Consider the following 14,701-nt stretch of genomic DNA (forward strand, 5'->3'; position numbering starts at 1 on the left):
AACCTGAACAATTTTCCAGGATACCACCACCCACCCACCATCTAAAAGTTGCTTAATAGTTCAGTATTAAATCAATCAATTTTTATTAATGTTTTAGTCACAGACCTTAACAATGTTCAGATTAAAATAGTATTAAATATTTCACAGTTTGCTAGATGACATTTGAAATTAGCTGCTGTACTGAACAATAAACTGCTCTAGACGGTAGGTATCATCATACTGTCCAAAAATTATGATTTTGGGCTGGATCGACATGGCAAGGATTCTTGGTTTCCCGGACTTTGCTACTGCAAATGCAAAGGCTCACTTTCCTCCACCAGTCATCATTCCCTCCCCCACAGCACTAGGGGTCTTATTTAAAAATCAGTAATTGCTATTGTAGTATTGCATTACAGTGTTACAATGATCTACTGCCATAGTCTATTAGTTCCTCTGAATTTCCAGCTTTCTTTTTTCTAACCATTTTCCCTGTAGAGCTATGAAGGGAAAGATTTATCTTCATAACAAAAAAGGCTACAGGCCCACCACTCACATTCCTCCACCAGCCTATCTATCCTTCTTCCATCTGATCACAAGCCCTTCCTTCCCCTCCATGTACAGTTAACTGCATGCTCTTTCCCGATAGGGTTGGGCAGCGTGTGCAGCTGAGAGTACCACCACCATGGCCACCAGAAACACCGCTCCTGCGCATCATCTACATTTTCTCCAGAGTTGTTAGGCAGCGTGTGCTTCCAGAAGCGTGGGTGGGGGAACACTCCCAAGTGAATGGGCTAGGGAAGGGCAGGTGGGTAGAGGGATCAGTGGCAAGGAGCCCCACCAGAAATCTTGGGCCCCAGCAGCTGCCCCACCTCAGGGAATGCTGATTCTGGCTCTGCTGGCTGGGCAAGCAAAGTCGCAGTTGCCACCAGGGCCTGCCAGCGGTGGCTGCACAACTCATCTGGGTCAGGTGGCAGCACAACTCACCTGGGGGGCAGCTCGTGCTCAGCTGGAGCCAGTATACCTTCCTCCCAGCCTGCTGCAAACAGGCAGGGGCCTCCGGAGAGGCAGCCCCTCCAGGCCTTTCCCCAGTGGCCGTAATGGCAATCCATCCTTGCTCAGCATCCATTTTGCTACCAGTAGCCAGGTTCCAGCCAGAACTAGCTCCAGCTACTCACCTTGTCTGACATGAGTGTGGAGATGGATCTCCCAATCTCATGATAATCCATGTTGGACTGGCTTGGCCCCAATAAGACAAAGATGAAACGGACAGGAATTGGAACCTCCAGAACTGACTCCAGAAAAACAGCCTCATTTAAACGGACAAAAGCCATGGTTGGCTGTTCAAGGAACTGAACACAACCTACCAAGAAAGTAAGAATGAAACCATGTAAATAGGTCTGGATGCTACAAACCTATGATAACAGAAAGTAGTGCTAGGGGGCTGCAGCTCGACCTCGCAGCATTTATACTATGGCGTCCTGCAGGGCTCCATCTTGTCCCCCATGCTGTGTTAACGTCTACATGAAACCACTAAGAAAGATCATCAGGGGATTTGGAATGAGGCAGCACACAAAGGACACCCAAATCTATTTCTCCTTAACAGCAGAATCAGGTGGGACTGTGGAAGTCCTGAATGTCTGGAAAAATTAATGGTATAAATGAGGGCTCAGTCCAGACAAAGTGGACTTTGCACAGGCTTTTTAACTAAGGGTTTGAACTTGTAATTGTTTTGACAACCTGCTTCTAGCTTAAGGCACCAAAGACCTAGCAGGAAGGCTTGGAAAGGAAACAGGTTTAAGGAACATACTTGATCTTCTCATGAGACAAAAGCCACAAAAAGAAGGGGCAACTGAGGACATTACATGCTATTCCAAGATCCTTTTTTCTGATGATTTCTTTCTAACAGATTGTAGACACAATTCTGCAATTCTGGCATGAGGGGAGTGAGGGGTACTTAAGTCTTTCCCCCTTACTCCCCTTTCTTGCCAAAAATCACTACCCAAGCTTCTTTTACTCCTGCCGGGGCAAACCTATGCAATCTGTAAGGGAAAAAACTCATTAAAACAATCATGGTGTGCATACCCTCTGAATATCAGAGTGATACAGCTCCTTTGGGCCCTGCCCGTTGGTTCTGTATAAGACTTTAGGTTAGGAAAGGTATTCCTTACCAACAAGCACCACGGTAGCCTCAGCATCACTGGGAATTTTCTCCATCAGCTTGAGGTATTTGCCACGATGTCCCTCAGAGTTGTGAATGTGCATGTTTTTCTGTCTCAGCAACAAAGATTGTCATTAGACAGGACTCCCTCTCTAGGCTATTTACATTCCATACTGCTGGAGAGACCCTTGGCTTTGGTAGATGAATGGGCCATAAAAGACAGAGGCTCCTTCTGGTCGCTGAACTCCAGCAGAGCAGCCTTTAATGCCTCTACCAATTCTTTCCATCTCCACACACTCATTCATATCAACACAAGTTTATGGGTTGGTTGTTTCAGCATACAACATAACAACAATTTATCCTGAAATAGTCAGGGCCACACCAGATACCACGTAGGAGATCTTTAATTTGGATCTCCCATGGTTTTCCAAAAGGGAGGAGTGGATTTGGATTGAGCAATGATATTGGGGAAGGGAGGTAAACCTGTCCATGCCATTTTAAAATCCCAGCACCCCTCTGCTTCCCTTAAGCTGCTGTTTAGTCCACAGGAATAAATATACAGAAAACATATGAGTATACATACATATTTTCCTGTGGAGCAAACAGCACTTCAAAAAGGAAACCTGCATCAGGAAAAAAGATGCAGGGGAAGGGGTTAAAAGCCCTCAAGCCCCCAGCTTCTTTTACCCTTTTCAAAAGCTATGGAAAATTCTCACCACGGATCTCCTGGGTCATGTCTTGTTTGGCCCTCATGCATTTGTTCTCAGGGTTTCAGAAATGTTTTTATACTGATGACACCTATATCTTTTTGTCCCACTTCCTGTTCAATGCCATTTCTCTGATCTCTCTGTTCTGATTAGCAGAAGAAGAATCAATTGTGTTGAAATATGTTCAGTTTTGCCTCATAATTTACATAAATCATATCCTGCTTTTTGAGGGGGGCACAGATCATTGGAATCTTAATTTTTTTTCCTTTAGCGCACAAAGCCCTGGTAATAGTGAAGGTACTAATGGTTTTCTTTTCTTCACATATCTTTAAATCTGCTTATTTAAAAACAAAGCCCCTATCTCTTTCCTCACTTACCTCTTTGTAGTCAGGGTCATGGATTGTGGGCTCTGTCATCTCAATGCAGTCTTCGCCCATCAACGGCATGCAAGTATCAACTGTGTAGTTATGGTTGTGGTGGTGGTTTGCTATCACAGAGTTCATGCTAGCCTCTGACTGGTTCCGAGGAAAGAATCCCTCCTTCTCATCGTTGGGGTGGCTGAGGAAGCAAAACGCAACTCTTAAACAGGCTTTAGGGTCTCAGTCTGCTTTCTCTGGCTATGGGGTGGTTGCAGCTCTGCAGTTGCCTGGAGCAGGACCAGGGTGAAGAAAACATGCCTTTCCCACAGGATTTATCCCTATCATACCCACAGCATTAAATCCTTTCTCGTCTATCTGCCAGCTCATCAGCCCCCACTCCCGTTTCCCCAGTGCCCCACCCCTCTCACCCCTCTCCTTTCGACTCCTCTTTTCCAAGCACCCACCTGTGCTTAAGTAGTAGGGCCCGCAGCACATTGGCTCTGTCTTCAGCCTTGATCTGGTCTGAGATTATCATGGTCTCTACCACCAGGTGAGCAATGCCTGGTAATGTCGTTTGCTCCAAGTCTAGCAGAACAGCTCCTGGAATCAGGAACAGGTTTAAGATCAAGAGGGTGAACTAAGAAGTCTCCCAGACCCATTCTTGCCTGCTGACTCTTCCCCTGTTCAAAGGAATATTTATCTCATGCTTTGTCAGCTTTAGAAATATCTGTCTACTGGGATAATTCCAGGCTATTCCACAGTTTGGAGAATGGTGCTAGCGCACAAATATATATGTGCACCCTACCGCATAGGAGAGTGTTACGGATTCCGTGGACTGACAAAAAAACAAATCAGTGGGTTCTAGATCAAATCAAGCCTGAACTGACCCTAGAAGCTAAAATGACTAAACTGAGGCTGTCGTATTTTGGTCATGTCATGAGACGACAAGAGTCACTGGAAAAGACAGTCATGCTAGGAAAAGTTGAGGGCAGCAGGAAAAGAGGAAGACCCAACAAGAGATGGATTGACTCAATAAAGGAAGCCACAGCATTCAATTTGCAAGATCTGAGCAAGGCTGTCAAAGATAGGACATTTTGGAGGACTTTCATTGATAGGGTCGCCATGAGTCGGAAGCGACTTGACGGCACTTAACACACACACACACCGCATAGGATTTCAGCCATTTACAGTGCAATTCAAAGCAAAGTTAATGAGCTTAGAAGAGTGTAACTCTGTTTAGGATTCCACTGTTGAGCTTTTGAGGGAACTCTGCATCTTCGTTTGGGCCTGTGTTTCTTATAAGAAAAAGAAACAGTGAAACAAACTTCAGTCTGCAACCCTTTGGACCTACATGAAGAAAAAGGAATCTGGCAGTTAGATCATGTTGCCCTAGGGTTACCAGTTCCCGGCTGGGAAAGACCTGGAGATTTTGGGGGTGGAGTCTGAGGAGGGCAGGGTTTGGAGAGGGGGGGAAACTTCAATGCCATAGAGTTTAATTGCATAAGAGGGCCATTTTCTCCAGGGGGACTGATTTTTATCGTCTGGAGATCAGTTGTAATAGTGGGAGATCTCCAGCCACCACCTGGAGGTTGGCAACCCTATGTTGGCCCTCTCTTTCCCTTTCCTTGAACACCTTGAGCCTTGAGAAATCTTGCTAAGTTGTCTTTGTTCATGGGTCTGAATATAGCCTTCACAGCACAGATCTCAGGTCAAGTTGTGGTCCAGTCTTGGTTACTCACCATGGGCAATAGTCTTCCTAAGCTCCAAAAGACTACGAAAAGAGAGTGAGGCCACATGAGGCTTCCCCCAGCGTGCTGTGTCCTCTTCCACATCTTCCTCAAATTTGATCCAGCGAGCTGTCTCCTTCCAGTGCATGTCCTGGTTCTTATCCACCACTAGTTCGTTCAGCTCCACAAATATCTGCCAGAGCAGGGAAAGGGACAAACCTGGCACGTGAATTACAAGTACATTCACCTGTCCTTTGCTACTTCTCTGAGGATGTTCCTCCTTAATATGTTTACACCAAAATCCTTTTACCAACACAGGGATGCCACAGGGATGACGCGGTACCCATAGTGTAGCCTGCCTAGCCTTAGCAGTCCTGCCAAAGACAGAATGTTCAGGAGCTGCTGGCTCCAAAAGAAATGAGAGCCTGCCTTCCTCTTGCTATGTGGACCAGGGTGCAGGATGTGGATTGAATATATGAAGAACACACAGAGCCCATGGAGGTCTAGACTGAGATTCAGAGCATCCCAAAGGGTCTTTCAGGTTTGCTCTCATGCTTCAGAAAATACATACAGGTTAGCAGTTCTTCCCATAAAAAATATATATTGGACCAAAATAATTTGGACCAAGGGCCAGGGAACACAGATTATGCTGACAGATTTTGCCTACACCTCAGTGCTATGAACTTGGCTGCCAGTATCTACTCTGCTTTTTGGGCATTCAGTACTCCTATCTGTGACTATTGCCACTACCTCTGAGAGAAGCAATTAGGCAACATGAAACATGACCAGCACACAGGGTTACCAGCCCTCCCCCCAGCCCCTGGAGGGGGGATGGGGGAAGGGTTGCCAGATCCAGGTTGGGAAATTCCTGGAGATTTGGGGATGGAGCCTAGGCAGGACAGGGACGTTAGTGGGGTACAATATCATAGAGTCCACCCTCCAAAGTATCCATTTTCTCCAGGCGAACTGATCTCTGTAGTCTGGAGATGAGCTGTAATTCCGGGGGATCCCCAGGTCCTGCTTGGAGGCTGGCATCCCTACCAGCACATGCTTACAGTTGCCAATGTGGCTCATACATAATGTGGTCTTGAGAAGGCAGAGCCATTATGGTACCTCATGAGGCTTCCGGTCAAGCTTTTTCTTTTTCTTCTTTCTCTTGACTGAGTGCGAGGACAAAGACTTTTTACTGGTTTTGGTAGTCTGGTTTCGGGATGGTTTCTTAACCAGATGTCTCCTTACTCCTGGGTTGTCTTCAAAACGATGGCCTAGAATAGACAAAGCAGGAAAGAGGGCAAATGATAAGATTAATGAAAATGCACTATTAGAATGTGCACTTTGGCCAAAGCCATACATTTCCCATGAGTGCAACATACAAGGTCAGAATTTGGTAATGGCTACATTTTAAACTTATCAGGTTTCTAGCCATTATGAATGACTGGTTTTTAAATGTATGAGACTACATGATGAAATTTCAGGAGGCAGAAATAGTATTTCCAGTGGTTTCAGAATCTTGTATTGATTCGTTGCTCCGTTTGACTAGAAAAAGTAGAATACATTGTAAAAAAATTGCAGATTCATTCTGGCTTGCTTCATGTATACAACTCATAGAATTCTTTTCTTGGTGAAAAATTTGTGTAACCTCAGAATAGAATATGTTTAAGAAAAGCATATATACAAATGCAAATATATACAAATATACAAACCACTGGTCCTTATACCCCCAATACTGCCCCCAATAGTTAAGTTCTTTAACTAACAACACTGGGGGGGTTCAATATCATACCACAGTTGTGGTTGTTGGGAGGTGGGGTTTTAAAACCTTACTGAGAGTTGTGTGTGTGTTAAGTGCCGTCAAGTCACTTCCGACTCATGGCGACCCTATGAATCAAAGTCCTTCAAAATGTCCTATCTTTGACAGCTTTACTCAGATCTTGTGAATTGAGGGCTGTGGCTTCCTTTATTGAGTCAATCCATCTCTTGTTGGGTCTTCCTGAGAGTTAGGGATGTACAAATATGCCTCTTTCCCTTTATTTATTTTTGTATGTTGTCAGAGGAGTAAGGGGGTACCATTTTCATCACTTCTGTTGTCATTGTGAGACTGTTCGGTTGATCGATTTTAGTTGGTGGCATTCTCAATTATTTTATGACATATTTACACTATTTTAATACCAGTTTTACATCATTTTTGTGCTATTTATATGTTAGATGCCATTTATATGTTGCATACTATTTGATATGTCATTTATACATAACTGACACAAAATGTAAAAAAGTGTGATGAAACAGAATTATTCAAAACTAAACATTCATAACTGATTTGTACAGAGAAGAGAAAACAGGATGTTTTAGGTGAAACTTTAGACTTCCAAAATTTGGTAGCATGCCTACTAAATACACAAGAAAGGGCAACCACTATATCACAACATACATGCACAACCCTTACTGAACAGCAAAAATTTTGGCTGTGGATTGCCATGCCCTTATTTATATGCTACACTGCTCAGCTCTCATCGTGCTCCTGATTTTTCACTGTGCATTCACACATTTTAAAACCTGATTTCATTCATAAGGGCTGGAATCCTGGGACTGTTAAAATGAAAGCTGAAATTCTCAGAATGCTCTGATCAGTGTGGCTTACGAGCTTGTGGGAAAAGTGCTGCGTCCAAAATCCTTGGAGAAGCCAATATTCATATAAATGGGAGTGCTATTTGCATACTGTTGCTTAGACTGATGGCATGCCTGGTGACATGAGAATTCACATTTGCATAACTAAAAAGTTTTTGATATATAGTTTTCAAGGAGCTTTTTGAGTAAACGTATGTTTTGTTTTGTTGGTCCTCTACATAACAAAATAAATCACCAAAGGTATCAGTCTAACAAGTGTATTTTGTTTTGAAAGCAGACAGGTGTCAGCATCTTATTCCATCCTCTACTATTAATTCCCATGCAGTAGCCTCTAATGCCACAATACCAAGATGAAGAGATGTGGGCCACAATGAGAACAGCATTATCTCCCCAGAGAAAACAAATCAGAGGTTCTGATCGAGAGTGTGAGTCAAATCAAAGGTGACCACTGAGAAATGCTGCTTTGATTTTCTCTGGGCCAGAAAGTGGAAAGTAGCATACAAATATGAGAAAGATAGAACTTCTGTCTTGTTTAGTGCTGAGAATTCTGAAGATGGTCCAGCTATGCCATTCCCCCCCCCCCCATAAAGTCACATCTGACTTGTGGTGACCCCTGGTGGGGTTTTCAAGGCAAGAGATGTCAATTTGCCATTGCCTGCCTCTGCATCACGGCCTTGGTATTCCTCGGATGTCTTCCAGCCAAATACTTGCCAGGGTAGACCCTGCTTAGCTTTTGTGATCTGACAAGATCTAGCCTGGGCTATTCTATCCCTCTATTTCTCATCTTCATTCAACACACTGTGGAATATGAAATGTCATAATTATGTTTAAGAAGGGAGTTTCTCTCCTCTTCCACTACCTGTTCCCTTGGAAGGAACATTTTAGATCCTAAGCTGCCATCAGAATCTTACTCTTTGGGAATCTGGGTCACTAAATTAAATATAAACCAAATCTCTACTGAGCCACAGGGTTTTCACCCACAGTGGCTGCGTCTCTGATGTGAAGCCTGTTGACAGCTGATTCGTGCCACATCCCACTTTCTGTTGCACAAAGCGAACAAAAACCAATATCTGCTTACCAATACTAATGCACTCAAGTTGCTGGAGCTGCTGTAGAGAGATGCTGCATGGGCATTTCTGTGTGAAGTTTGACAAATTTTACCTGCATATTATGGAGGTGATTTGTCAATATGGGTAAGATTCAATGGAAAAGCTCACAGGAGGAGTTTGGCAGAGTGGATCTTTCCCCTTCTTCAAATAGTTTGTTCTGAAAGTTCCAATTACAAATTGGAACATCCTCACAATATAAAATGCATCATAGTACAAGGTGCTATAGTGACATGGGGTAAATCAGGAGCTGATTAGCCAGCTCCTTCTGCTAGCTTTTCCACTGGAGCCCCACACATGAATTATATTTGAGGGCAGGAATCTCTGTGTTATGCACATATAACTCACATGCATGTATACAGTAAGTGGTGCAAGTGTACATGTGAGTAGAATTACTAGGACCATGAAGTAGTAGAAAAGGGCAAGAGTCCAGTAGCACCTTAAAGACTAACATAAGGTGCTACTGGACTCTTGCCCTTTTCTACTACTGCAGACAGACTAACACGGCTACCCAGTGTGAATTATCTTAGGACCATGAAGAGAGATTCTGGCTATTCCCAAGGCACCTGTGGCCCCTTTCCCTAGAGCAATCTTGCCTGACATCTTTCTGGAGAAGGTGACACATGAAGTTATCTCCGTTCAGCAAAATGAGGTCTGAGTTTGGTGGCTCAGCAATCAGCTCAAAATCAGCTAGTACCCCAGTGGGCAGCAGAGCACGTTCTACATATAGCTCCCAAAATCAGCAAAGATGAACTACTTATTGGATTATGGTGGATGTTGAAATGGGAAACTGCAGGACACAAGACAAAACCTTTGGACAAGCATACACTGCCATCCCCCAATCCCTGTATTGCAGCCTTGGGAAGAAGCCACACATCCCCGCATGGGTCTGCCCAACCTCCATAGCAGCAATGTCCAGATGATGCACTGAAATCAGATTTTCCAGTGTTCTGGCACATGTGAAGCTTTTGACAGAAAAAATGCATGTTTGATCAAAATGTGTCTTCCATAAGATGATCAGATTACATTTTATATTTTGTTTGTGCATGAATATACATGAATTACATGTATACACATGAATTACACCTGTAATAAATACATGAATTACACCTGTGTATACTGTAGCTAAAAGCCCCAGTCCCAGAGAAGATTATTACAAAGGTGTCAAAGAGAGAAATCACAAGAGCAATAGTTTGTATGCATTGAAATTTCCTTTTTCGTGCAGTTACTAAATGCACTGGAGTCCTGTCTTCCTTTGCATCTGGTCACATAACAGGAAAAAATCCTTTCTGGACAAAATCTGACAATAGGAATGTGTGAGAATGTGCATATTTGCATATTTGAGTCCCAGCACACCAGTAGGTACTTACAGGTTGTCTCCAAGCTGGGGTAACTCAAATGGTTCTGGATAGCCTCCCACAGATCATAATCTTCAAAGTTGAGGGCAAACTCCTCTAAGTCCTCATGGCCAAATGAATGAGGGACACAGAAGGCTATCCCCACTTCTGAGCTGTCTCTTACCCCCGTCTCCTTCATTGCCTCCTCTTTGTCTGGAACAGCCATTGTTATGTCCTTAGGAAGGTCAGAAGTCAAGGGACATGTGACAATCAGGGCATCAACAGGGAGAAGAACTTAGGGGATGGCTCCCTCCAGGTAGCACAAAATCCAAGAAGCTGCCAAATCCTGTATCTTTTGAAAGGACTTGAGAAAATGCACCAGGGTACATCCATCTAGGGAAGAGACGACTGCAGAGACTGCCCCTGCTTGCTTGGGCTCCAGGGGAGCACGAGCATATTCCTGACACTGCCACCGCTCATCAGGGAGTTTTCTGGAGGACATCCAATACATGTACTGCTGAAAAGTATCATCTGCTTATGGCACAACTTGCTGGTGCTGCCTTAACGCCTTTGTTGTCTCCACCCACCGAAGCCTGGAAAGCAGTCTATTGACTTCTCTCTATGACCTGGGGCTCAGAGCTGGCATTTCCATGACGTCTCTTCTGTGCTCTCAAAAGACAGGAGGGGGTGGGTGAGTGCAAAGCTCAGCCACCTAGGCATATGCATAAACTGAGTTCCAGGTGCTTCGTACAACTTTTCACCTATAGCAGTTACAACAGGCCTCTGAGTAAGAATCTGGATCTTACATGGCTATTCCCTCCAGAAGATAACAATGGAAAGAGGAGTTGATAACCTTGAACTAGAAGGTCATGAGGATAGGGGGAAAGCACTGGAGTCAAATCAGGGAAGATCTAGGGCCTGCTGGACAACTCAGAATTGAATTCCTTCCAGTCCATTGGGAATGCATAAAAAGGAGTAAAACAGAAATGAGATGCGGGCAACATACTTGAACTGTCACTGGATAAAGCTGGAAAATGAGGTAAATATTTGAGAATTTTCTCTCTGCAAATTGAGGCCTGGGTAGTCAATACTCGCTGGAGTGGGTTTTCAGTACACTACTACAATGTGGAAATTAAGGGTGTAGATGTAAGCAGAAACGAATAACAAGGCATAAGGCCCCACCTCATTGTTCAGCTTGCATCCTCATTACCTGGGCACAAATTGTTATGGTGGTCCTTCCTTAAGAAAGAGAAATAACTCAGCAAGTACTTGCCTCAGTTAGAGGACACAGCACATGTTACATAATTACTTCCTCATGCCGCTAGCCACCTCATCCTGTTAGGCAGGAATCACAGCCTGAAAGGTGATTTCCTCTTATGGGTTTTGGTGAATTTTCCATGGAAATGACTGAGAATTGTTAGCTAGCACTGGCAGAGTACAGATGTCACACTAGTTCTCTGCTAACCATGGTTTGCAAATCACAAGCCAGACTCAAGAACGCACACTTCCTCCCTGTCTAGAGCAATCTAGCTCCTCCTTTTAGTGTTAACCATGATTTTGCACTACATAAGCATAGATACAAGCCATGGTTAATTCATAATGCATGGTTCTGCAGAAACCACAAACCATGGTTTGAAGCAAGTTTGCAAATCATAGCTACAAAGGAACTTGGGTTTGTGTAGGAAATTATTTACATCAGTGCAACACAAAACCCATGGGTCATACAGGGGGGAGAAGGGGGGAGACTTTAAAATCACAAAATCTTGAGGGGTCAAAGATTAGGATCTTGGCACTAGGTACCACCTGTGTAAAAACTAGGTTCATCTCACTGGTAACCACAGATAGTATCAAGTCAAGCAGCTCATGTTACCTTAGTCTCCTCACTCACACAATATATTTCAGTCTGCTTTTTTGCTGCCTTAAGGACAAGGAAGCAAATGTGAAATCCTAACTTGCATTTGCAGAGATAACAGGAATGGGGAGGAGGGATGACACTTACAGGGAAGAAACAGCAGATGGGAGGGAAGAGTAACTCCTCTACTGATTCTCTTTTCAAATTGTCCTCCAGGCCATTTCCCCCCAGGCTCATTCCAATGTTGGAGTTTGGCTATGGAAAAAATTAAAAACTGCCCAGAGGGCTGGAATTTCTAGAAGAGAATTGGTGGATAGGGTAATAGTTAAACAAGTTGTTCCTGCTTTCCCATTCGCTCCGGCAAATTTCCCTTCCCCTGTGTGAGGTGGGAGCTCTGTTTTCATTCATAGCATCTAGTTTGGCTCTCAATATCTGAGCAACCTGTCAAAAGCATATTTCAGACCCAGTCCTCATACTTCCTGGCCTTAGTGTCACATTCATATGAATTCTAGATATGAGACAGAAGAAAACACATTGCATTCCAGTAACAGCACCTTCTAGTATATAAATATGAGGTGGGATCTGCATTTTATACTTTTATTTCTAGAGAACCCTTTTATCGTACCTCTGCCTTATTCTATCTAACCCCCATTTACCACGGACAACCACACATGCATGCATGCACACACCTCTTATGCTTCCATCAGTATTAACCTTTAATCAGGATATGATTTAAAAATTATTGAATGGAGCTTATCTAGTGAGTTAAACGAATCAAGAATAATTCTGATAGATCTTGGAGGGCCTGGGGCTCAGACTTTGCTTGTTGCTTAAATGGAGGCTGGGCTGGTGACAGATAACTCAGGAGGAACTGCTTACAGTGGCTGAGAGTCAGTATTCTGTCGCCACCATAACTGCAAGTGGGTTTTGTTCGAGCTAATTTTAGAGAGCACAGGGATCAGCTTGGAAGAAGAAGAAAAGTCCAAGGCATTAGCAAGACATGACTGCAGGAGGCATGAGCAGACAGAGAACATAGGGGGAAATTATCATCTGTCTACAATCATATGCACATTCACTTAAGAGTTAGTTTCCACTGAACTCAAGGGGACTTCTTTCTGAATAAATATGCATAAGACTGGGTCATAAGTGTCCCAAAGTGTAACTTGGCTTCTTCCACACCAAGGATTTCCCCCAGTTCAGCCACCCTGCTGGTACAGTTTTTTCCTCGTGTTTCCACATGATGCCATCCTTTGTTTGCACACAGACCATTAACAGCCCATTCTTTTCGCAAAAAAAACCTGACTTATTTTATACCTGTTTTTTAAAAAGGTATTTCCTGGACAGGATGCTATGGGCAAGAGCAGTTTCTTGTTCTGAAGTGAAAACAGAAGTGAAGAGCTACTCAGTTACTTGTCAATTACTCTTTTCATTGTTGATGACTGCAAGGGGCCAGTCCCTGGCAACAGTGTCCATAAAGGGAGAGAATTGCCTGTCTTTTAGACAGAGGGAAAGGGGCTCCTCAGAGGTGTCTGCTAATACGTGGAGTTTTTTTTTAAGTTGCTAAAGGTACTGCATTATTCCTATCCAGTATTACTCATGCTTGTTTTTTAAAACCGCTCGGGAAGGAGGGTATTGTTGGAGGTGTCTGCAAATATATGGAGTTTAAAAAATTTTTTTTTAAAAGGTATCAATATGGGCACTACCCATATTCCTCAAAATAAAAAAAAATAAAAATAGGGTGGGTGGAGAGTTCCGAGTTTCATGTGATCACACAGTAGGGTGGGGCTTCAGGTGTGAAAGGGAAACCATCCCTAAAAATGGAGAGAAAATAGGTTACCCTGGGCTGTCTGAAATCTCTGTTGCAAGGGCAATTTCACACAGAATCGCATCAGCAACCAGACTACTATGGAAAATCACCCTGGTGTGAAAGCAGCCCTTGTCAGGGTTATTGACCAAAACAGAACCAGTTCTTCATACAGTTTGTAACTTATGGAAGACACTGACACAAGATGTGGCCGGTAACATAAACTGGTTTGATATTGTCCGGGGTTGGCAACACCCAACCTGGCCTCTCCCTTCCTCCCTGCAGCTTCCATGCTCTGCCCAACAGCCTTACAGCTGAGCAGGATGCCACTGCTGCTAGGTCCAGCACTGCATGAGCCCTCCCTCCTCCCCACTCACCCAGCACAGATTCTGGCCAGAGAGGAAGATGCAGCAGGCACCAGGCAGGAGGAGGAAGAAGCCTCAACTTAGGCCAGCTGTCAGTGCAGCAGCCCTCGCTACCGCCAACTATTGCCCGGCAGGGACAGCCAAGGCCAAGAGCCCCAGCCCAGCAGAGCACCAAGGAGGCCAGGAAGCAATGGCCCAGCAGAGGTTCCTACAGGGAGGAGACCAGGGGTGCAAGGAAGAGGGCCAGCCAGGTTGGAGAAGGCAATTTAAAGGGGTGGTACCTCCAGTCCCTTGCCCAGGTGGTAGCACAGGCAGTGAGGGCAAGGCCAGGGGGCTGGGGCTAATTGAAGGATTAGGAGGATGCATTTAGGGAGGCCCCAATGCCAGGCCAGGTAAGTAAGAGGAGGTGTTTGCCTTAGCTAAGGGAACAACCTCATGGGAAAGAAGAGGGCGGACTTGGGAGCTGTAAACCTTGCTCCTATCCCCTTCACCCCTGTTCTGAGGCTTAGGGAGCCCCAAAGAGGTGGGACGTGATGGTGGGGGAAAAGGGGGTGGCACTGGTAAGGGAGGAGCCTCACAGATATCTGCATAGAAAATAGGTCTACCAACAGCTATATACTGTGTTAAACAAAAATCACATGATCTATTTTCAAAGACAGCATCTCTCTAATTAATACACTAT

The 14,701-nt window shown here is 44.3% G+C and overlaps 1 protein-coding gene across 3 annotated transcripts in view; it reads right to left on the minus strand.

Moving 5' to 3' along the window:
• The window catches only part of SLC4A3 (solute carrier family 4 member 3), a 57,715-nt gene that overhangs the window by 12,531 nt on the left and 30,483 nt on the right, over window positions 1–14,701 (minus strand). For 2 of the 3 annotated variants that reach the window (XM_056850769.1, XM_056850768.1), the window contains exons 1-7: window positions 10,032–10,278; window positions 6,044–6,195; window positions 4,943–5,123; window positions 3,668–3,803; window positions 3,222–3,402; window positions 2,148–2,247; window positions 1,155–1,339 (exon numbers count right to left, since the gene is read on the minus strand). In XM_056850769.1, the coding sequence (XP_056706747.1) occupies window positions 1,155–1,339; window positions 2,148–2,247; window positions 3,222–3,402; window positions 3,668–3,803; window positions 4,943–5,123; window positions 6,044–6,195; window positions 10,032–10,224 (1,128 nt within the window). In that variant the 5' untranslated portion in view covers window positions 10,225–10,278. Of the gene's footprint in view, window positions 1–1,154; window positions 1,340–2,147; window positions 2,248–3,221; window positions 3,403–3,667; window positions 3,804–4,942; window positions 5,124–6,043; window positions 6,196–10,031; window positions 10,279–14,701 lie in introns of those variants that run through there. The other variant, XM_056850770.1, reaches the window with a different exon arrangement.

The sequence above is a fragment of the Euleptes europaea genome, chromosome 6 (genome assembly GCF_029931775.1).
Source record: "Euleptes europaea isolate rEulEur1 chromosome 6, rEulEur1.hap1, whole genome shotgun sequence".
NCBI lineage: Eukaryota > Metazoa > Chordata > Lepidosauria > Squamata > Sphaerodactylidae > Euleptes > Euleptes europaea.